The sequence below is a fragment of the Phyllobates terribilis genome, unplaced genomic scaffold, assembly GCF_046119375.1.
Source record: "Phyllobates terribilis strain yellow unplaced genomic scaffold, ASM4611937v1 Scaffold_1__5_contigs__length_1240528914, whole genome shotgun sequence".
Classification (NCBI taxonomy): Eukaryota; Metazoa; Chordata; class Amphibia; order Anura; family Dendrobatidae; genus Phyllobates; species Phyllobates terribilis.
Genome location: NW_027362761.1, coordinates 1046317248 through 1046342830, shown reverse-complemented (window position 1 = coordinate 1046342830; position 25583 = coordinate 1046317248). Strand labels below are relative to the sequence as shown.

Here is a 25583-nt window from a genome sequence, read left to right as displayed (position 1 = left end):
GATGGTGCCCACCTTTTATACTCCCTTCTCAATGCACACAGGAACTGCTTCCTCCCTGCTCCTGCACTACAGGGTTCCCTTTCCTCAGTGTTCCCTCCCCCCACTCCAGCCAGGGACTGGGACTGTCGTGCCCATCTCAGGGGCATATTGGTCGCCCTGCCCCACGGCAATGTGGTGTAATGCATGCAGGTGTCGAGGTCCTGATCCACACTCCATCCTTACCTGAGAGTGAGATATCACACCTCTGGGTGAGGTGCAATACATCTGTAGCAACCGAGCCCTCGGGGTGCTAAAGTTCCATTTATCTTCAGCCTAGGTGATGTATTGCGATACAGGGCCGTGATTTTGGCTATAAAAGGGTCCCCTAGACCCCTACCCCAAGCTTTTTAAGAGAATTATATATGGCGTGCCAGGAGACTTTATGGAATGCTTTCTCAGCATCCAACGAGAGTATCTTATTACAAATTTTTAACTGCATCTAGCCCAGGAAATACTTTGTGCCTAGTAGCAGTGTCTGCTAGTCAGCGGATTATCCCAGCTGTTAAGCAAGCTACACCACCTGTAGTTTGGACACTTAATTTTTTCAAAGGAAATGCTTCGGGCCCCCGGGATACTCAGTGAAGAGCATCGGGAGGCACCCCAAGGCATAGAGGCTGGGACTGGCGGTAGGACGCCTTGCAGTGGACCGCCGAGCTTGATCCTTATAAAAGCTTTTTAACTGCAGCAGCTTTAGTGGACGCTACTGGAGCTGGAATTACGCGGCTGCTGGCATGAGACTTGCCCTCCAATAGATCCTTGTAAAAGGATTTAAAGTGTATTCATTCAAATTAGAGAGACAATTTAAATTAAAAAGCTTACACCTGCCTCCACCACAGGGGGGCTCGCTCGACCCACCAGCGGACAGGCACCAGTATTGGGAGAGGGGGGCTGGCCGTCAGGGTCCACCGCAGCTCTGCCACAAACCCGGCGACACGGAGGTCGCACAGGCAGGAACGGACTGGCCGTATCAGCTTCGCACTTTTTTGGTTTTAGAAGGGCATGACATGCCTATATCTGTGTCTCCCTCTCCTTTTACTCCTCCACCTCTTTTCTTTTCGCATGACTATATGTACTTGTCACTTTTCCATGTGTTAGTTGTGTCTTCTGAGCAGTTTGTCAGGTTTTGGACACCTTTGAAGGTGTTTTCTGTGTGTTTCTATGTGTTTTAGTTAGCCTGCCATTGGTTTTAATGGTGTTCGAAGGTGTTCGACGAACAGTTCGGCGAACATACGGGTGTTCGACGAACCGAACCGAACTCGAACACTACGGGGGTGGCTCAACACTAATTGTGAGCCCGTAAAAGTGGCTTAATACCTCTGACCACATTGTTGACAGCAGTGACCTAGGGGTCGGAAATGCTTCCTGGGGCGATCCCCATGCTGTCCCCTTGTCATTTGAGCACTGTCACTATCGTTTTATGCACTTTTTAGGCTTTCTACGGACTGCCGGGGGTGCCGCCACAAAAATGCTCGGGTCTCCCATAGACTAAAATTGGGTTCGTTGCTCGGGTCGAGCACCCGAGTATCACGGCGAGCTCGGCCCGAGCTTCGAGCACCCGAGCATTTTAGTGCTCGATCAATACTAGTTATGGGTAATGTAAACGGGCTTGAGCTTTGGCTAAGCTGCGGTTGTTTATAATTATTACGTTATTAATTGAAGTTACCTGTATTATATGTTTTTAATAAAGGCAGTGGCCAATTAATCTTCCAAGCAAGTCAAGTGTGTCGGTGTAATTTTGTTTAATCATAGATATGTCTAAGGTATGGTTTGCGCATTGTAATGCCATGTAGCACAGACACTGCATAAGGTGATAGTTTTAGTTCATATATGACAAAACTGGTGACAGGTTCCTTTTAAGGGGAAGCTTTGTGTATAATGCTGGCAGACATTTTTTACTTGATTCACACAAATCAAATTATGATGCAAACCAATTTTAAATTTTATTGTGTTATTCTATTTATTTTTTTTAAGCAGTAAAATATAAAAAAATAATGGAGAATCATAGTGACAGGTCATCTTTATTGCACAATGGATATCGTGAATAGATAACTCAAATAACAATGGTGGCATTGCTTTATTTTCTCTTATTTTTTTCCTGTTTTTTCAGTACATTGTATGATAAAGTAAATGGTGTCATTAAAAACAACTAGATAGGTTAGGTACTTCTGACTTACGGTGGGAGCCCTGGTGGTTGTGATCTCCCAAACAATATCCAATATGATAACCATGGCACTCCAGTATTTGCTGTAAATACATGGCCATTGCTCATTTTTGGAACTACTTGTGCTGACATTACTATAAACTATGTGATTTTGTCCAAACCACATATATTGGAGTACCGTGGTTATTCTATTGAATATTGAAAACTAATATTCCTGCAAAAACAAGTTCTTATATGGCTATGCTGACGAAAAAAGTTATGGCCCTTGGAAGAAGGAGAGGTAAAGGCAAAGGGGGAAATTCACATTACATACTGCAGAAATTTCTACAACTGAAAATCCTTCATCTGAATGGGACAGTCACTGACATTTTTGCAACAAACCTGCCATGTGAGAATTCATCTCTGTGTTTAGGCAGGGTAGTACAGGATTAGTGACAGAGACACTTTAAGAACACCTACAGTTTTCCTTTTTAGAGCTGTAAGAGGCTAGAATGAGCCAGCAGTCTGCGGCTGAGGTACGGCCCTGACACAGATGAAAATTGCAGCAGAAATTGACCACTGCTGTTCGTTTCACAAGCAACTAATTTGATTTTTTGTTGGGGAACAGCTATGGATATTAAGGATACCTAAGCTACTGCAACCGGCATGGATTTATATAGTGTGACCAAGTTACGATGCTGCAAATGCAGCATCAATTGTAAAAAAAAAGAGTAAAAATGGTGAAAAAAAGAACAAAAAACATTATACTCACCTTCCGATGGCCCCTGGTCTCCTCCGATGTGTCCGGTGTCTTCGGCGGCTCGCGGAGGTGTAAAAGGACCTTCCATGACGTCATTTAGTCATGTGACAGGTCACGCGACCGCCGACGTCAGCGGTAGCGTGACCCTTCACATGACTAAATGACGTCATGGAAGGTCCTTTTACCACCGCGAGCAGCTGACGAGTCAGCAGCGCCGCCGGGAGCAGACAGGGGGCCATCAGAAGGTAAGTATATGTTTATTTTTTATTTTAATTCTTTTTTTAACTACAGGTACTACGGTACCCGGGTCTGGAGGAGAGTCTCCTCTTCTCCAGACCCGGGTACCATCCGCACATTGAATCGCATAATATTTGCATGTGTACGTGTAGTCATGCAGATGTTATGCGGTCCAATGCAAGTCAATGGCAGCTAAAACACCGCGATTCGGCAAAATTAATGGACGTGCTGCGGATTTTTCCGCAATGATATTCCGCAGCGGAAATTTCCGCAGCATGTGCACAGCACATGCGGATTATCATTCGGGACCATTGCAGACCTATTACCAAGCGTTTTTTAAGCACTTCAGCGGCAGAAATTACTCTGCGGAAACGCTTAAAAACGCATAGTGGGCACGCAGCCTAAGTGAACTCCAAAACCTCTGGAATTTCCAGTGACCTTCATCCAAGCGTTTTCTTACAGCACCACAACAGAGAATGAGAGAAATAGTTGCCAATTTGACCACATCCCATGACTATTTAAGCAATAATGAAATTTTCATTCACGGTATATACATTTACAGCAAGTGTTGCAACGTTTTTCTAAAAACGACATAATTTATTACTCATCATCAAATTCTGCGGAGGTGTCCTGTCAAATGATCTAAAGGCAGAGCTGGAGAAGTAATATGCAGAACTAGAAGATGAATATAAAGGAAATGACAAGATACATACATTTTATTTTGATCTTATACAAAATAATTTCTACCATATGATAATTAGGACTCATGGCCATACAGTGCATGCTGCTGTTTAAGGGCCATTCCATCCAAACTGAACATTACCACAATTTTTTTAAATTATTCATTTTATAACTTTAACCTCACTGATTAAAAGATAAATATACATATTTTATATTACATCAATTATATTATATATTTTTTTTATCATACTTGGCTAGTTAATGGGAGTCTTATTGCACTAAAAGTAACAATTTCAAATTATTATGAACATCTTAGCTACAACAGTAATAAACCTTTTTTTCTGTAAAATGTGTTGAAAATCATTTTTTCTCCACTCCTAAGTATTTTAAAAACATTTTAAAAAGACTATGAGTGGCTTAAATGTGTCTAATATAGAAGGTAATGCTTTTAGAAACCTCAGGAAACTAAAAACATTTGTACTATGTAGCACCCAGAACATTTCCTGTAACAGTCCAATTTTTTGTTGTTGTTGAAAAAAATTGTTATTATGAAATAATAATAAATATCTAATATTAGCATGGGATCTTAACTACAATGAGAAACTCATATAACAGTATTGCCACAGGTCCCAAATTACGAAATCACAGCTAAAAAAGATCGTCCTACTGTTTACAACAATTTTATTTAAATACTAATAAAAAGGGAGACTCCTCATATTAGGGTTATATAGAGGGTGAGGTAGGTATTCTAGCCTTATTCAATCCTATACCTTACCCTACCTTGCCGCGGAGGTTGGCACCATAGGATTACGATATGACATCCTGGCTCACCTGAGGCTTGCCCTCAATGACCCTACTGCGCCCTAAATATAACACACCAAAATGAAATATTGTGAAAACAATATTCAGCAAAACATATATCTCACGTATCAAAAGGCCATTAATCCTAGGGTGCCAACCTCTGCAGCAAGGTAGGGTAAGGTATAGGCCTGAATAGGGCTAGACTACCTTCCTCACCCTCAATTTAACCCTAATATGAGAAGCCCCCCTCTTTATTAGGATTTAAATAAAATTGTTGTAAATAGTAGGAGGGTCTTTTTTAGCTGTGTTTTCATGATCTTAACTACAACCAGTTAAAAAACAACAACATAGTTATTGTCCAGTTCACAGAGTTTGGAGCTTCCCTTACTCGGTACAGGACTCTAGATCTATTTTTGATAACACCCATAACACCCAGTTTAAAATATTTTTTCACGGCTATTTAAATAGAAACTACAATTTCACCACATAAGTTGAAAATACATATATTAAGACATATCTGTTTCTACCATAAAAACACAAATTAGTTTATTTCCTTATCATTTATTTATATATTTTAAGCTGTGTGAATGTAGCACCCTTAACTATGGAATTGCCCTTATATGCTTCAAATGTTTGTAAATTATGAGCAGCATTTAGCATTTACAGTAAGCTCAAGAAAAAAAAATATTCATGGTTACAAATATATAATGTAAAGTAACTAAGTGTTCACCTGGTATAGTGAGGTAAGGTACAGTAATGGCCCATGCCATGGGAAAAGTCATGCGCACTGAGTAAAGGGGCATTTACACTGCAAGATAACTGTGAACGAGCTTTGTTAAAGCACCACTCCAGCATTTTTTTTATTTTACCGCTGGAGTGGTGTCCCTAATCTAAGGTCACTGCCCCTAGTCTTATACTTACCAACCTCCATCTTCATCTTTTACCGGCGCCGCTTCGACCAGTCTCCAGCGGTTTGTGACCTGCCCTATCACTCCAGTGTTTGCTGGATGAGCCGGAGATCACTTCTCAATATAAGTCTATGAGAGCCAGAACGAGGCAAGAACGAGGCTCTCATAGACTTACAATGAGAGATTGTGACGGTTTTCTCTTGACTCTTGATCAGTCAGAAGATGCTGTAACAAGACAGTGGCACAGGAACGTAAGAGGAAGAGCTGAAGGAAAAGCTGAAGATGGCAGCTGGACTAGGGTCAAGGAACTTGCATTAGTCGCACCACTCCAGCACTGAAATAAAAAAATAATGCTGGAGTGGTGCTTTAATAACGCTTGTTTCACGATTATCTTGCAGAGTAAACAGGTAGCTGATCACCCTATAAACGAGCAAGATGCTCGTAACCAGGTAAAATGTTTTGCGCAGAGTAAAAGATGATCGTTCTCGGTGGTGCATTGTCCTGTGTGAGCAGGATCCACACTGCCGAGAACCATTGCAGCCTATGCGCACTGAGTGATCTAATGTACATTGCTCACTGCCCCTTGCTTGCTTTGATATTCCTATGTAAACTGCCACTTAAACAACTGCAAATTGGTAAAAGCTTAAGGATCTACGCTCGTATCATGCCATCGGTTGGTCCATATAAACAGACCTTAAGTCTGATGGCACATAAGGTGTCTACAGTCTCATAGTAAAGACCAGGGATGTCAAACTCAAAACACACAGAGGGCCATAATGAAAAACATGGACACGGATTCTCGGATTTCCTCCCACACTCCAAAAACATACTGATAGGAAATTTAGATTGGGAGCCCCATTGGGGATAGTGATGGTGATGTCTGTAGAAGCGCTGCGTAATATGATGGCGCTGTATAAGTGAGCATAATAAATAATAATAATCCCACATTCTTATGAGACCTTTTGCATGGTGGTTCTGGTTCTGATAACTACCTTTGCATCTAGATAACTGTAGCATTGAACAATTATAAATTTTCAATTCTTGGGAAAAAAAAAAATCCTTGGTAATAGAAAGAAACCAACAACTGGTGCAAAAAAGCAAACTCAACAATTTATTTTCAGTTTATGCAGATGAAGTAATCCAGACTAGTATTAGAAACATTCTCAACTAAATACATAACTGACCATAGTGTATAATATAAAAAAGCTAAGATTTTCCATAACTGGGTATAAAAATATCATTTGGCAAATAATTACAAGGATATACATTTTGTATGGACACACAATGATTAGGTAGTAAGAATGAACGCACTTCAAGGATTTCATCAGTACATAAATCATAGTAAAGCTAGGATTATAGGGGAATGACCTTACTGCGTAGTGTGAATACTGCTGTACTGGGCTCATGTAACCTCTTTACGGCATGCATGAAAATATGATAGATGAGCCACAAAATGAGACACTGTATACATTTCTACCGTAACTTCTGAGTCCAACATTGTTTTTAAATCACTTCTGCATTTTCATGGATCCTAGTTGGTTTATTTCTGCCGAAAGTGCTCTAGTAACAGAATACTGGTGGTGTAAAGTATGATTTTCTAAAATATCAAAATAATTCATCATTCAGCGCCAACATAAGGCGTCATGGAAGCCAGAAGGAATGTTTCTAATAAACTCTGTAAATTAGATTCTCACCATGTGTAATATCCCTTTGGTCTGGGAAGGATTTGTGAGATAACATTGGCAAAAAAATGCATCTATATTATTCTTGTCTAAAAATGTCTTTCCCATCTGATAAATGAAAGGTATGTAACTTGGATATTCCATCACCTTAAAATTAGTGGGGGGTCTAAATTTAGAGACCCCCAAACCTATCCTACGTATGATACGACGACCTCTTTACTGTTGTTTCTTGCAAATAGTACCCTGGCCACCGACACATCAGGAAGCCGCAGAGTGGCCCCAAACAAATAAATGGGGTTGCAACAATTTCCTTTAAATCTGGGTGTCCGAACGTGTGACTCTGCGGAAAAACTTAGGAGGGGATGCAGTGCTACACAAGAGTGGTGACCCCTTCATTCTCAAGATTGCTAGAGATTCTAGAGGTCAGACCCACACTGATCAGAAAGTGATGGCATGTCTTAGCGATATCCTATGACTCTATAAAATGGTAATACCCTTTTAGGCTATGATCATGTGCTGGTTTTGCCCTGCTTTTATTTGTTATTCATAATGAATAGTTTTTTTTTGGCTTATTTATGTGTGAATTTAGCACCTTTTATTGATGTTAGAAAACAAATGGAAATGAATATCTGGTTATTAGATGCAGCGTGGGACATTGGCATTGTATAACATTTATGTGTCTGTATATACATTTATAGGGTATAATCCTTGGTTTATAGGATATAATATCATTACATGTTTATGGGGGTCAAAATGGGATATTAAAAAATCTATACAGTCAAAGCAGAAAAAGGCAAATAAGCAAATTATTCTGGGAAGTGTTATATGCCGCTGCTTGAAATATTTATAGTTTTAATCCAGAAGTATGCCGCAATATCACATAGCAAACTTTAGAGAAATTTGAAAGCCAAGATAATCTTAGAAAACAGGAAATTCCCAAAAAAATATTCCTCAATGACAGTTCAAGTATTGGATCTAATAATGGTTTGTTATAATGGCGCAGTCAGACAGCCGTATGAATCGGACCGAGATTGGACTGCAATGACTGGCTGGCGGCTCTCCCTAACTGAGCGTGACAGCTTCATGTCTTTCTATGCAGCTGTCACGCTCAGCTCCGGAGAGATGCCAGCCAGTCTGTGCACTGTGGTCCAATCTCGGTCCATACGGTCCTTCTGACTGTGCCCTTAGGCCACGGCCCCACTATCAGTATTTGGTCAGTATTTTTTCTCAGGAGTGGGAGCCAAAACCAGGTGAGGAACAATCAGAGAAAAGGTATAATAGGAACAAGTCACCAATTCTGCATTTATCACCCACTCCTGGTTTTCGCTCCCACTCCTGAGAGAAAATACTGACCAAATACTGATAGTGGGGCCGTGGCCTTAAGGTAAGGAAAATTCCAATTAGGCGTCTAGGACAACTCTTCCTCACCTTGAAAATTGGAATCTTAAAGTTTAATTGCAACTAATCACACAAAGACTTACAGACTTGAGCCCATACACTCTTCTGTGCACACAACTCTATAATGTCTGTACAATATATAAAACGTTTTTTTAAATGATAGGTACACTTAAAAATTACCAGGTATGACTGTCAAGAACTCCTCACGTCATTCCTAAACTCGTTTCAATCAGAAAAGGAATAGCAGTGCGACTGCAAGAGACAATTTCAATAGTAATGTCACGGTAACGATTATGTTTAGGTATATTACGTCACTGTCCTGATATAAAAATATATTCCGATTATAAACAGTATAAATTAGCCGCACACACAACCGGATATGACACAATATATTGTGTGTATTTTTGTGCTTTGTGCAGCATTTTAAAGTGCATTATCCCACGTAATAAGCTTTACTTTCCATAAATATTTCAGGGTTCATTCAAATTCAAGCAAAAAAAGCTACAATTTTACATTACATGATTCATATCACCAATAGTTATCAGCATTATTATTAGCTGTCTTTTCAATTGCTTGATGTCACCCTGTAAAACAAAATGTATAGGACAAATGGTGCCATTGTTGAGTCAGTTCCATCCAGCGCTCGGGATTTATATGAAAAAGTTTGGAAGATGAAAAAAATATTAAAACACTTTTGCATGAACTTCTTTTGTGCCATGTTCAGACAAGACATTCATACTGAGTAAACACAATGTATCAGCCAGATGGGTAATTCTGTACACATGAAAACTTGCAGTTTTAATAAAATTAACCTCCGTATCAAAAAAAGTTTTCTATCTCTGCAGATATAAAATTAAAAACAGCGTAGTGACTCGCAAGTATGGGGACCCATGACATGGGTTGCGAGCTTGTGTGTTTTGGCCAAAATATCGACCAATACCTCATGTAATGCATTTATCTTATACATAATTTTTCATCTTTTTGCACATTTTCCATTTTTTGCACAATGCAGCCAGGCCATTCATTTTTGGGTGGGTGTATTGGGGTGTTTGTCCTGTGTGGTGCACGTATATAGTGCCGAGCAGAACGCTCGATTTAAAATTATGGGCGTCATTAATAGGCTGTAAGCCAGGCACTGTGCACCACACCTATCTGTGTGACTGGCGTCCTATATAAGCTGCATTTGTGTGCATTGTTAATACTACACAGCCGCTAACATATTTGCCAATTCATGGAGGGGGTGGCTGTCGTATCAGTATTTCACACCTGTGCGGTCCCCGCCTTTATCATGGGGGTCTGCCGCGTCTCGCTTGTGCTTTGGTAATCTGACCTGGTGTTGGTAAGGCTGTTTTTTTCTATGATGTTTTTTTTAATTTTTGTCCTTTTCTGTGAGCTATTACTAAGACCATCATCAAATCTTCAAGGTCAGGAGTCAAATCCTTAGGCCACGGCCCCACTATCAGTATTTGTTGAGTATTCGGACAGTATTTTTTCTCAGGAGTGGGAGCCAAAACCAGGTGAGGAACAATCAGAGAAAAGGTATAATAGAAACAAGTCACCAATTCTGCATTTATCACCCACTCCTGGTTTTGTCTCCCACTCCTGAGAAAAAATACTGACCGAATACTGGCCAAATACTGATAGTGGGGCTGTGGCCTTACTGGTATATCTGTAATTCAATATTTAATGTGAACCTATAACCTGTATATTGTAGTCAACTATTTAGTCAAATAAAGTAATATTCACTACGTAAAGGAACTGAGACCAGTAAGACCAGGTGAAACGCCTTACGTCTTCCTCATAAATGCTGTTTAGCCCGTAGGGCACTGAATACTGGGACACTCATCTGGTAAGATGTAACCTGGCATGTAGGCATGATAGATGCTGGGAAATAGGATAAGCAGTTATTCAGGATGATATGTGAGGTATATATGATATTTTATTAATTTAAAACTCAGAAGTGATTTGTTGAGTTGAAAAAAAATATGAGTAACATTTGGACTCAACAGGTGGGCCTACAAGGGAAGTCCACATACAACAGATTCCTCCTGATTTTGCCACAAAATGCTCCCCATGCTTTGCAACAAATCTGCATAATTTTTTCGGATTAAAAAGGAGCGTGTGTGAACATGCCCAAAGGCATAAAAACAAAACGTCCTATTGTCCTTCATCGTTCCCCATTAAGATGGCACTGTGAATTTTCTCCTTGTATTTGGTGGATTCCTCTGAAAGGATTTTGGTTGATACTGTGAACCTTTGTAAAGAAAAAAAAGAAGTTATTCAAGCAAGCAATAGGAACAGTCATCACTCAGTTCTTCGCGATTAATATTTATATTTAAAAATTACTTTAAAAAAATATGAAGTAAAAATGTATTTTATTAGTATGCAAAGTCAGTGAGCCTGATGAAGAACAGGTAATGGGAAAGCTGTGCGTGTGGTGATGTCTGTTTGCCAATTTCTCCAGAATTACTCACTACATACAGTACAGACCAAAAGTTTGGACACACCTTCTCATTTAAAGATTTTTCTGTATTTTCATGACTATGAAAATTGTACATTCACACTGAAGGCATCAAAACTATGAATTAACACATGTGGAATTATATACTTAACAAAAAAGTGTGAAACAACTGAAAATGTCTTATATTCTAGGTTCTTCAAAGTAGCCACCTTTTGCTTTGATGACTGCTTTGCACACTCTTGGCATTCTCTTGATGAGATTCAAGAGGTAGTCACCGGAAATGGTCTTCCAACAATCTTGAAGGAGTTCCTAGAGATGCTTAGCACTTGTTGGCCCTTTTGCCTTCACTCTGCGGTCCAGCTCACCCCAAACCATCTCGATTGGGTTCAGGTTTGGTGACTGTGGAGGCCAGGTCATCTGGCGTAGCACCCCATCACTCTCCTTCTTGGTCAAATAGCCCTTACACAGCCTGGAGGTGTGTATGGGGTCATTGTCCTGTTGAAAAATAAATAATGGTCCAACTAAACTCAAACCGGATGGAATAGCATGCCGCTGCAAGATGCTGTGGTAGCCATGCTGGTTCAGTATGCCTTCAATTTTGAATAAATTCCCAACAGTGTCACCAGCAAAGCACCCCCCACACCATCACACCTCCTCCTCCATACTTCACGGTGGAAACCAGGCATGTAGAGTCCATCCATTCACCTTTTCTACGTCGCACAAAGACACGGTGGTTGGAACCAAAGATCTCAAATTTGGACTCATCAGACCAAAGCATAGATTTCCACTGGTCTAATGTCCATCCCTTGTGTTCCTAAGCCCAAACAAGTCTCTTCTGCTTGTTCTTAGCAGTAGTTTCCTAGCAGCTATTTTACCATGAAGGCCTGCTGCACAAAGTCTCCTCTTAACAGTTGTTGAAGAGATGTGTCTGCTGCTAGAACTCTGTGTGGCATTGACCTGGTCTCTAATCTGAGCTGCTGTTAACCTGCGATTTCTGAGGCTGGTGACTCGGATAAACTTATCCTCAGAAGCAGAGGTGAGTCTTGGTCTTCCTTTCCTGGTGAGGTCCTCATGTGAGCCAGTTTCTTTGTAGCGCTTGATGGTTTTTACAACTGCACTTGGGGACACTTTCAAAGTTTTCCCAATTTTTCGGACTGACTGACCTTCATTTCTTAAAGTAATGATGGCCACTCGTTTTTCTTTACTTAGCTGCCTTTTTCTTGCCATAATACAAATTCTAACAGTCTATTCAGTAGGACTATCAGCTGTGTATCCACCAGACTTCTGCACAACACAACTGATGGTCCCAACCCCATTTATAAGGCAAGAAATCCCACTTATTAAACCTGACAGGGCACATCTGTGAAGTGAAAACCATTTCCGGGGACTACCTCTTGAAGCTCATCAAGAGAATGCCAAGAGTGTGCAAAGCAGTCATCAAAGCAAAAGGTGGCTACTTTGAAGAACCTAGAATATAAGACATATTTTCAGTTGTTTCACACTTTTTTGCTAAGTATATAATTCCACATGTGTTAATTCATAGTTTTGATGCCTTCAATATGAATGCACAATTTTCATAGTCATGAAAATACAGAAAAATCTTTAAATGAGAACGTGTGTCCAAACTTTTGGTCTGTACTGTACGTGAGGCATGCCAATAACACTGTGCAATAGTATACCACAGCCTGGATTCCTGCGGAAAAAATAAAATCCACAGAACCAATTGAAGACAGCGCTCCTTAGGAAGTTTCCTATGTAAGTCTTTTATTCCTCCATATAAGGACAGCGGCAACGTTTTCACCTGTCTGGTCTTTTTCAAGCTTGAATAAGACCAGACTGGTCAAAATGTTGCTGCTGTCTTTATATGGAGGAATAAAAGACTTACATAGGAGACTTCCTAAGGAGCGCTGTCTTTAAAAAATTTTTTTGGGGTATGGTATGAGTCTAAAGAATCAAATTCATAGAGAGGCAAGAAATTATCATAGGGCAGAACCTGTCATGTAAAATAACACTATTAACCTGCAGATATGGGGTTAATTTGCAGGTTAATAGTGTTCTGACACCGTGCGGTGTTGGCACTGAGAGCCCCACTGCCGGCAAGAAATTAACTTTATTTTCCCCGGCAGCATTCGACTTCCAGTCATAGGAAGCCAAATGCTGGTTTTATGTGTTGAATAGATTCAGTAAGTAGAGTTCTAAGCATTTATCTGTAAGCATTTGGATTTAGGGGATATCTACACAGACTTTTTTGAGGACTTTTTAAGATTGGGTCCCCTTCTGAAAAACGCCTGAAATTTTGCTAAAAAGAATGCTTGACACACTCTTCCTTTTTAGTTCTGTTGTAAAATGTCTTGTTGGTCATATATTCATTCTTTTGAGCATTTTTATTCCACTTCAAGTTTTGAAAAGCGCCTGGTGGGAGAAAAGAAAGTTAATGCCATTTCTTTGAGGCATCTCTTGAAGGAAAATGCTCAAAACTAGGCACTGTCCAATCAAAAGGCTGCAACAAAAAGCTTCAGGAAAAAAAACTATGAAAAAACCTTGGAAACACTCTAAAAAACTATTTAAGCGAAAAAAAAACTGAGAAAACTTCCCAAGCTTACGTGGAGACAACGTCTTAATTTCAACAGCAGAGCTGCCGAGGTTTTGTTAGGTGAAGCCACATCAGGAAAAAGTCTGTGGGCTTCTCTGGAGGCTTGCCGCCAGCGTCTTTTTTTCTATAATTTATAGGGGTGGTCTGGTAACTAAAATGTCCTTTCTAAATATTTATTTTTACACCCTAATAAATGTGTAATAAATAAATGTGTAATAAAGCTAATCAGGAAGTCACAGGAGGCTGGGGCTGCACTCGCTTCCCTGCAGCGCCTAATGCCTTTCCTGGAACAGGACATTATTAGGGGATAGCGTTGTCATCATTTACTACACTTTCTTTCATGGTTGCCCCCAATGAAAATGTCCTGGATCCATGGCGATAGACACTGTGGCAGAGATGAGTGCAGCACCGGCACTCTGCTTCTATCTCCGTCGTGGCTGCTTCAGTGAAAGAAGAGTTGTGCGCAGGCGGAGACAGAAGCAGTGATTGACACCAGTGCTGCCCCACAGTTTCTAGCTTCACCCTCAAATTAATCATCATCAGGAGGCAGTGTTGGAAGCAGTGACTGACATTAGCACCGCTCCCTGATGACAAATGGTTTGAGGACTGTGATAGAAGCTGTGGGGCGGCGCTGCTGTCACTCACTGCTCCTATCTCCATCCCCTGACGATATCTTCTTTCACAGTTAGAAGATGCTGCAGCAGAGATAGAAGCAGAGTGAGGGTGCTGCATTCACCTCTCCCACAGTGTCTATCACCAAGGATCCAAGACATCTTCAGAGGGTGGCAATGCAAGAAACTATAGTAAGTGACGCTGCACCCTGATGACGTCCTGTTCCAGGAGGGCAAAGACCACTGTGGGGAGTGAGTGCAGCTCTAGGCTCCTTTGATATCCTGTTTGAGACTCTTCTCAAACAGAAAACAAAATGTCACCGCAAGTAAAAAAATACACATTAAGGGAATAGATAGATAGTGAGAGGGAGAGAGAGAAGTGTAGAATATAGTATAATAAATCTAATTACAAAAGTGGCTAGGGTGTAAATATAGGTATTTAGAAAGAATGTTTTAGATATCGGACCACCTCTTTAAACTATAACTAGCAGGCGGCAATCTAGCAGAAGTTGCCCAAATAATAAGAAGGCCAATTCTTTAATCAGCTTACAGACCCTGTATTGGTTAAGGAAGCAACAAAAGACTGAGCAGGTGCACGGCAATGTTTTTTTTTTACATTGCTGGGCATTATGTTACATTTTTTGCAGCAGTTTTTCAAGAAGATTCCAGGTAGAACCTGACATTCACCAATGAAGGAGAGTATGCTGAAGTGGTTTCCACTAGAAAACTCAATTTTCACTGCCTCAAAAAAGACTCTGTGTGCACATACTCTTACATACATGCTTCACTTCGCTGTTTTTACCAGGGGAGAATTTTATACCGTCACTTTAGAAAATACAAATATAAGTCGTAATAATATACAATATTGTCTTATTAATTTACTTCTACACATTGCTTCCTGTGAGATTATTCACTCTAGAAACTGGAAATATTACGTTATCTCCAAAGTGGAACTTTAACCCTAGCGCTTTAATGAAAGAAAGGTTCATATTTTTAATAAAATAACTATCACTAAAATAGAACTCTTATCTATCTGTACGGAGAACAAGGACCACGGTATAAAGTTCATGCTGATAATACAAGGTGCAAAATGTCATAAAGGGAAATAACATCTACTGTAAGACTGATTAGGAGAAGATATAGGGCTAATACACCAGAGCACCCTGCATTATCATCATTGATATGATATGACGGCTGTAAGGAATTATTTCAATGAAAGAATAAGGGTGTGTGCACACGATGTCTCACCGCCAGCGGCCCCGACGTTGCGGAGAAGCGGCTTCTGCTCAATATGCTAATGCTTTTTTTTTTTCCCCACAAGCAGACTTTCCCTATAGAGGTTAGGTCTATGGGGAAAGCCCGCATGCGGACCCGCAGGAGAAATTGACATGCCCCGGTCTGGAAATACGCACCGTATGTCAGTTTCCGCGGGTGTACGGAGACGCATAGTAGACATGGGATTTCTACAAATCCCATCCACTATACCAGGGGTGTGCAATTAATTTTCCCGAGGGGCCACATGAGAGACTGTGACTGTCGTGGAGGGCCGAATCAATAGACTGAAATTAACTCTGCCCAATATTAATAACATAGTAATTATAATTACTTTATATTAATTGTATGACTTAATATTGAGCAGAATTAAGTATGCAGACATCCACCTATATACAGTTTGAGCACAACACAGGCCCCTATATACCATAAGAGCCTCCCGATGTCTAGCAGGAGACCCCCATGGCCGCCTCCCCATGTCCAGCAGGAGACCCCATGGCCGCCTCCCCATGTCCAGCAAGAGATCCCCATGGCCGCCTCCCCAGGTCCAGAGGAGACCCCCATGGCCACCTCCCCAGGTCCAGCAGGAGACCCCATGGCCGCCTCCCCAGGTCCAGAAGAAGACCCCCATGGCCGCCTCCCCATGTCCAGCAGGAGACTCCCATGGCCGCCTCCCCATGTCCAGCAGGAGACCCCCAGGTCCAGAAGGAGACCCCCATGGTCACCTCCTCAGGTCCAGCAGGAAACCCCCATGGCCGCCTCCCCTTGTCTAGCAGGAGACCCACATGGCTGCCTCCCCATGTCCAGCAGGAGAGCCCCATGGCCGCCTCCCCATGTCCAGCAAGAGACCCCCATGGCCGCCTCCCCAGGTCCAGCAGGATATCCCCATGGCCACCTCCCCATGTCCAGCAAGAGACCCCCATGGCCGCCTCCCCAGGTCCAGCAGGATATCCCCATGGCCACCTTCCTAGGTACAGCAGGAGATCCCCATGGCCACCTTCCCAGGTCCAGCAGCAGACCCCCATGGCCACCTCCCCAGATCCAGCAGGAGGCCCCCATGGCCACCTCCCCAAGTCCAGCAGGAAACCCCCATGGCCACCTCCCCAGGTCCAGCAGGAGACCCCCGTGGCCAGCAACTGCCCCCCAGGTCCAGCAGCAGACTCCCATGGACACCTCCCCAGATCAAGCAGGAGACCCCCATAGCCACCTCCCCAGGTCCAACAGGAGACCTCCATAGCCACCTCCCCAGGTCCAGCAGGAGAACCCCATGGCCACCTCCCCAGGTCCCGCAGGAGATCCTCATTGCCAGCAACTGCCCCCAGGTCCAGAAGGAGACCCCCAGGTACAGCAACTGACCCCCATGGCTAACTCCCCAGGTCCAGCAACTGACCCCCATGGCTACCTCCCCAGGTCCAGCAACTGACCCCCATGGCTACCTCCCCAGGTCCAGCAAATGACCCCCATGGCCATCTCCCCAGATCCAGAAACTGACCCTCATGGCCACTTCACCAGGTCCAGCAACTGATTCTCATAGCTACCTCCCCAGGTCCAGCAACTGACCCCCATGGCCATGAAAAAAAAAAAACACATACTCACCTCGCTCCCGTTCCGGTTGCCCCGGCGCTGTGATTTTCTCTGCTCCTGTCACCGGTCCGCAGTGCATCGCTCAGCTGAGCTTACACGATGACATGACGTCATAGCGTCAGCTGTCTCACTCGCTGATTGGTGGAAGAAGGGGCCGGCGACACCATCTTCCACCAATGCAGTCACCGCTGTCTGTATCCTGAGGATCGTGTGCACGTACCCTTAGGCTAATTTCACACATTGCGTTTTTTCAGCGTTTTTTTTCTGCAGCAAAACCTGATCTCTTGCCAGGAAGGTTTGTTCAGGATTTTGCTGGTTTTTTTTTCCTTGTTTTTTGGTGCGTTTTGCTGCGATCCCAAAGTTCAGCTTTGCTTCCACAACAGAAGCATGGACACAAGTCACCAATGCAAGACATATGTGAAATCATATTAAGCAGAATTTCAAATGTAACAGTGGGGGAGGTGAATTGTTCAGGAATAGTTTACCCAAGACACTGGCAGTGCATTGAGTTTGTAGGACACTATATTTATTTTCACACTGTGGTCTGCCATTGAATTGCTCAGGGATTTTTCAATTTCACACCTCCATGGGCCACAGGTATTGTTCAATCTAACATTTAGCTCAGCCAATATTTACTATATTACTATATTAACTCTCCTAATATAAACAGCCATCTCAGGTGACCAAGCCAAGATGGTAAAACTACAAAAATAAATGAGTTTCACATACTGCTCTACTTGCTTTTTTTCACTAAAAACGCAGCAAAACCCGATAGCTGTGTTCACACTAGCCGTTTTTTCACTGCTCATTACTTCCAACCGGTGAAAAACGCTGAAAGAAGTTACATGCTCTATTCTGCAAAAAAAAATGCAAAGCATAAAATACTCATCAGATAAAAACCAAGGTGTGTGCATGAGATTTCTGGACTTTGCTGGTACTGTAAAACGCAGCACAAAATTTGCATAAAAAATGTAGCAAAAAAAACAGCAAAAACACAATGTGTGAAAATAGCATTAAAAGGGAATCTGTCACCAGATGTTTGCTACCAGATCTGAGAGCAGCACAGTGTAGGGGCAGAAACACTGATTCCAGCAATGTATCACTTACTGAGTTGCTTGCTGTCATTTTGATAAACTCCCTGTTTTCTCTACTGCCGAACTAGCAGTTTTCTGAATGCTGAGCTCTGTATAACCCTGCCCACATCACTGATTGGCAGCTTTCTGCCTATGCACACTGCACACAGAAAGCTGCCAATCAGTGGTAGGGGCGAGTTATAAAGAGCTCATGAATATGGAGGACTACATGGCAGCAGGTTTACTAGTTCTCTAGTGATAATCTCCAGGTGATAAACAGCGATTTAATCAAAACTGCAGCAAGCAGCCCAATAAGTGACACATCACTGGAATCGTAGTCTCTGTCTGTGCATGATACTGCTATTAGATTAGGTGGCAAAAACCTGGTGACAGGTTCCCTTTAATATTAATTACAAGACTTGGTATTGGCAAGGAACTGGGTGATCTTTGCTATGAAAGGACCATATCAGTGCCACATGGCTCCTGGCTCAAAATCACATAACTTGCACTTTACTCCTCAGTTTACAATGTGGACATTAACTTTATCTGCACACTGCAATGCTGCTATTATGGATGTTTCCAGAAAAAAAAGCAGAGTTATCTTTCGTCGTTCTTACATGTAACTGGTTTCAAGTTAATTCCCATGGATTAGATCATGACAAAGTTAGGAAAGTGTTGAGCAATATGTTTTATAGAATTCTCTTTTTTGCTAAAAAGTTTTGACATTGGTTGTGGACCCCTATAGTGAAAAAGCTTCTTACTTGTCAGGAAAGAATGTCCTGTCCACATGTGGTTAGCAAAATCCAATGGAGTAAAGGATCTTCTGTGCGATGTCTCTGACTGCGGTAAAATGACAATAATGTAGTCACATATAGACACTTATTGGCAATAATTAACTGATAACATTGATATTATGCCCTGCAATTTCATCTCTCATAGACGATATAAATATAAGCTACAGTGCAGGGATGATCTAACACTAAAGCACGCTGTAAAGCAGTCAGTTCTCATCACGATAGCCCTCGTCCACATGCCCTGCTGGGTCTCTGTGTGTCTGTAATAGTATCCCCCACATTGACGACTCATTTTACCCATGCATTTATCTCAATGGCAGCATCTAATGCTACATTAAATGAAGCCTATCACTTGATTAATGCTGCTCACGGGCCGCATAGATCAGAGCCTGTCTGCACCATTACAGACAAGTATCTTTTTCTTTGAAACATAGTTTAAAGAGCCGACTATTCCCTGCACGGCTCTAGTTGATTGACAGGTCTCACCCTATGTAGACACGTTCCAGAGTTTCAGAGACAAACATACCTGGCTGCAATCATGCATTCAGTTTCTGACTCATGCCGCCTGTGGTTTGGGCAGCATTAATCTAGTGACAGGTTCTCATTAAGTAAATGTATTGCTAAACAGAATTAAAGAGATATTCCCAAAATACAATGTATAGGGAATAGCTGACTGGGACCTCCAGTGATCCTAATACAGGGGCTCTGGAGCCCAGAAACCAAGAATGCAGAGCCGTTCTTGAATGGAGTGGAGGTGCATCATAATCATACTCGAGTTCTGCTTTATTGCTGGAAATAAGTGAGCACCGCCCCATTGACATTGAATAGGGCAGAGATGGAGCATGCACACCTCCACAACAGAAAAGACAGGTTCTGCATTCCCGATTTTCGGGTTCCAGAGCCCAATCTCTGTATCACTGGTGATCAGATAATTATTCTGTTTCAATGGATGGTGGATAACTTACTTTTGTGAATATCCCTTTAAGAATGTTAGTGGTGAAATACCGATTTTCTTAAATAAATATTTGTCAAATATTCATACAGCAAATACCGATGTATGAGAGATGAGATCTGGCACAATGTACAATAATATTACAAAGAAAGGAACATTAGAGTGTAAAATGAAGCTTGGTAACTTCAGCAATACACAGATTGCACATTAGATGGCGCCACAGGATCATGTTATGTGTGCCAGTAATACAGTAGTCACATGTCACACTGCCATCTGCTATTTTTGTTTTTCTAAAAAGCAGTTTCACATGACAGCTGGATATCACATTTATGCCACATGAGCAATCTATTATTGAATACTGTAAAAAACTATAATATATAATAATAGAGTAGCCCCCACACAATGCCGGGAGGCAAAGCATGGGTCGGGGTCTGAGACGGAGGCCGATGTTCCTAGGACGTTGCAGGTGATTAATATTAATCTTAATTTCATTCACTATTTCTTTAATCATGGGCTGTCTGTAACCCTCACTGTATGGCTTACTGCATTGTCATATATTCTTGCATCAGATTGGCCCAACTACTGAGTAGTCTACAATTTCTCTGATTCTTGTGCACCACCTAGTGGCTTATTGGTGCAATTACTGTCCATCATATTTTAGATTCTGTATTCTAATAATGTGCAATTTGTGAACATCAGCCTCCCTCCTCTGGTTATTGTAACTTTGCAACTGATTTTCTTTATGCTGTATCTTTTGTATAGATTTTATATTCATATATATATTTCATGCATATTCTTTTTATAATAAATCATAGTGTGCGTTTGTGATTTTTTTTTGATGCTCTGAAGTTTTTTGCAGGTTTATATGAATTTGGTCATTTCCCACTTTGCGGTATATAGTTGTTCATATATTACATACTTGAGCTACAATTGATATAGTCACTATAAAACCATGTTCACACGTTCAGTATTAGGTCAGTATTTTACACCAGTATTTGTAAGCCAAAATAAGGAGTGGGTGAAAACTGCAGAAGTGGCGACGTGGCTCACACTGGCGTATAATACGGAGGAAAGCAATGATCGCACTGCACTCTGACCAATGTTATTAAATGAGTCAGTACTCTTCTGCGAGTTTTTTGTCAGCTCAAATCGGACTGAGGAAAAATATCACAGCATGCTGCGAGGGGATGCGAGAATCCGATCGCACCAGCCAATGCAGGTCAAAGGGTGCGAGAAGACAAATCGGTGGCCTCTATGAGACTCGGTAACTCTGATGAGCGGTGCAGTTACTGATGTCACTACTGCTCAGAGCCGCCGAGTCTCGCGGGAGACGGCAACTTTGATTCTGTACTCCAACCATAGGTCACTTCCGGTCATGTCTCACAAGCGATGACGTTACTGACTTACTGATGTCATCGCTCGTGAGATATGACCGGGAGTGACATATGAAGCATCGTTCTCAGAACGGCGCTCCATAGGTTGCAGTACTGAATTGGTGGTAGGGGAAGCCCCATGGATTACGTCGGGCTCGAGGATTTTTTTAAAATAATAAATTGGTGAATGAGGAGTGTTTCTTGTTCTTATTTCTTTACCTCTCACTTTTTATGTCTTTCAGTTTCCCATTTATGGACTACTTCGGATTCGGTGAACTACGTTGGAATCCCTGGACTGAATGTTTTTGGGGTTTTGCTTTTTTTTTTTTATAAATTGGTGAAAAAGGGCTAAGTGGGGGTGCATCTTAAAATAACATTTGTGTGTGTGTTTTTTTTCTTTTAACTTACTGGATTACTAATGGGGGAGTCTGATAGAAGCCTCTCCATTACTAAACACCAGGGCTTGATGCCAGCGGACATTACACAGCTAACATCAACCCCATAAACCATTCCCCCAATTGCCGCCGCCCCAGGGCAATTGGGAAGAGCCAAGCCAAGCGCCAAAATTGGCACATCTCATGTGATGTGCCAATTCTGGGGTGGCTGAGGGCTGGTATTTTCAGGCTGGGAAGGGCACAATAAGCATGGACCATCCCAGTCTGATAATATCAGCTCACAGCTGTCTGCTTTACCTTGACTGGTAATCAAAAATAAGGGGGACCTCACGTTATTTTTTTATTTATTTAATAAGTTCAATAAGGCTATACATCCTTTAGTGCCACATGACAGACACTAAAGGGTGCAAGTTTATTATATGTAGGGGACTTGTGACATTATATATAACATTATATATCAATCTATGCTATGTATTCTATTCATCTGTTCTATCTATCTATATCTGTATATAACATAGCTTTACTAGTTAGAAAACAAGCTTTAACCGGTTCCCGACCGCCCACTGTAGATAAACGTCGGCGCTTGCCGGGCTCTGTGCAGTGCCGACGTTTAAAAACGGTGGGTGGTCTCGCAGTGCTCAGGACCCCCAGGGTCCTGCAAGCACTGCGATTCCGGTGCAGAGCGTTAGCTCTGACAGGGTACATCATCGGGACCTGATTAGATCAGGTCCCAGTGATGTTAACCCTTTGCTGTCTTCTATATGCTGTGATCTATAGTGATCACGGCATATAGGAGACAGCAGGAACAGAGGGGGTCGTCATACTTACCTCCGAAGACCTCCGTTTCCTTCCAGGACCTGGGGTTGCTATGGCAGCTGGAGGTCACATGACCGCCTCCAGCTCTGCCATATATGGTGTCCTTCCTGTCTGACTTCAGCCTGTATGTAGCTGATGCCAGACAGGGAACTGACTGAAACAGTCAGTGAAGATCTCATATAATGTAATATATGTGTATTACATTACATGAGATCAGTGATCAGAAAAATAAAAATTAATGTCCCATACAGGGACTAAGTAAAAATGTAAAAAAAAGTAAAAAAAAAGTTTTTAAACTATTAAAAAAAAAAATCACAAAATAAATAAAAATAAATAAATAAAATATTAAACCAATAAATCCGTAAATTATTACAAAACCAAAAAAAGTACACATATTTGGTATCGCCGCGTCCGAAACAACCCGAGCTATAAAACTGTCACACTAATTAACTCCTTCTGTGCACACCGTAATAAAAATAAATAAAAAACGAAGCAAAAAAATATGCTTTTTCATCATATCGCCAAACAAAAAGTGGAAAAAAATGCAATCAAAAAGCAGAATAGAAATAAAAATGGTACCACTGAAAACGTCATCTTGTTCCGCAAAAAAAAGCCGCCATACAGCTCCATCAGCCAAAAAATAAAAAAGTTATAGCGCTCAGAATAAAGCAATGCAAAAAAAAATATTTTTTTTTCTATAAAATTGTTTTATTGTGTAAAAGCGCCAAAACATGAAAAAAATACAGTAAGTGTAGTATCGCTGTAAACGTACTGACCCGAAGAATAACGCTGCCTGATCACTTTTACCACACGCAGAACGGCATAAAAAAAAACTCAAAAAACAATTCCTGAAGTGTTTGTTTTTGTTAACTTTACCTCCCAAAAAACGGAATAGAAAGCGATCAAAAAATGTCACGTGCCCAAAAATGGTTCCAATAAAAATTTCAACTCGTCCCGCAAAAAACAAGCCATCACATGACTCTATCGGCCGAAATATGGAAAAATTATAGCTCTCAAAATATGGTGATGCAAAAACTAGATTTTGCAAAAAAAGCGTATTTTAGTGTGTGACAGCTGTCAGTCATAAAAACCCGATATAAATCTGGTATCTCTGTAATCGCACCGACCCGAAGAATAAAGTAATCTAATCAGTTATATCACACTAGGAACGGCATAAAAAATAAATAAAACAAATATTATTCACCTGCTACTGATTTGTTTATTATGTCTCCCAAAGATCCCAGTAAGGCTCTGCCCACATTTATCCTGCGCTCAGCGCTGAGCGCTTACGCCAGAGTTTCCGTGTAAATCTCTGAAATACGTGATTCAGCCGGAACCCATGATGGGAGATTCCCTGTAATGAGGCAGATATAGGCCACTGTGGATGCCGTCTGGCCTGGGATCCCACGGTGTCATTTGTTTTAGGCGTGCATAAAAGTGCGGTTGGCCACAGTTTTGTGCACTTCTGAAAAAAGGACACCACTAAACAGAGGCCAGACGGAGTCCAGAGTAACTCTGCTGCCTCATTACAGTGAATGGATCCTGCAGGGGTTTCATCTGAATTACATCACTTGGAAAATTAGATGGAAACCCCGATGTAAGTGCTCAGCCTAGAGCGCCGGATAAATGTTACGTAAAATGTTCCCAATAAAAGCTTCAACTCAGTCCTCAAAAAAAGCTAGTCCCCACTCAGGTCCATCATCTGTTAAAAATATAAGGGACTTCCAAGTTACTGGTAGCAGAAAGGCTCTGGAAAAGCAAAATGGTCCTTGCCCCCCAAAAGAAATTCAGAAAATTTTGTGCTCCCAAATCCAAATGCCTATTCTACAATAATTTGTTCTCCAATTGTCAAATAGCGCTCCGTCCCCCCCAGATCTCGCCGTACGGCTGAGCGGTACGATACAGCCACATATGGGGTATTGCCACTTTTAGAAGAAATTGTGTGACACATTTCGGCACCATTTTTACCCATTGCCCTGTGTGAAAATGTAAAATCTGAGGGTAAAACATTTTTTTGTGGTAAAAATATAATTATGCTTTTTTCACTGCCCAATGGTATAAATTTAAAAATTAAAAAATGCTCACTACTTCCCTAGATGAATTCCTTGAGAGGTGTAGTTTACAAAATGGGGTCACTTGTGGGGGTTTCTGCTGTTTTGGCATGTCAGCGACTCTTCAAATGTGACATGGCGTCTGTGCCTATCCCAGCCAACATAGCGCTTCTTTCTCTTCCGAACCCTGCCGTACACCAAAGCAGTGATTTTCACCCACATATGGGGTATCGGCGTGTTCAGGAGAAATTGCACAACAAATTTCATGGTGCAATTTTTCCTGTTACCCTTATGATAATACAAAATTAGGGAATGAAAAACATTTTTTGAGGGAAAAATGTGAAAATTTTATTTTTACGGCTCAATATTATAAACTTCTGTGAAGTAGCTGGGGGTGCAAGGTGCTCACCACACATCTAGATAAGTTCCCTAAGGGGTCTAGTTTCCAAAATGGTGGCACTTGTGGGGGGTTTCCACTGTTTAGGCACATTAGGGGCTCCCCAAATGTGACACGGCGTCCGCTAATTATTCAAACAAATTTTACATTCAAAAAGTCAAATGGCGCTCCTTCCCTTTCAAACCCTGCCATGTGCCAAAACAGTAATTTGCCTCCACATATGGGGTATCGGCGTGTTCAGGAGAAATTGCACAACAAATTTCATGGTGCAATTTTTCCTGTTACCCTTATGATAATACAAAATTAGGGAATGAAAAACATTTTTTGAGGGAAAAATGTGAAAATTTTATTTTTACGGCTCAATATTATAAACTTCTGTGAAGCAGCTGGGGGTGCAAGGTGCTCACCACACATCTAGATAAGTTCCCTAAGGGGTCTAGTTTCCAAAATGGTGGCACTTGTGGGGGGTTTCCACTGTTTAGGCACATCAGGAGCTCTCCAAACGCAACATGGCGTCCGCTAATTATTCAGACAAATTTTACATTCAAAAAGTCTAATGGCGCTC

At 41.6% G+C, this 25583-nt stretch overlaps 1 protein-coding gene across 3 annotated transcripts in view; it reads right to left on the bottom strand.

Annotated features, from left to right (window-relative positions):
* Nucleotides 1–6676: 6676 nt before the first annotated feature.
* FAM149A (family with sequence similarity 149 member A) overlaps nt 6677–25583 on the bottom strand; it is a 196234-nt gene continuing 177327 nt past the window's right edge. For 2 of the 3 annotated variants that reach the window (XM_073645355.1, XM_073645356.1), the window contains exons 13-14: nt 19002–19080; nt 6680–10900 (exon numbers count right to left, since the gene is read on the bottom strand). In XM_073645355.1, coding sequence (XP_073501456.1) covers nt 10827–10900; nt 19002–19080 — 153 coding nt within the window. In that variant the 3' untranslated portion in view covers nt 6680–10826. Of the gene's footprint in view, nt 10901–19001; nt 19081–25583 lie in introns of all 3 variants that reach the window. The other variant, XM_073645354.1, reaches the window with a different exon arrangement.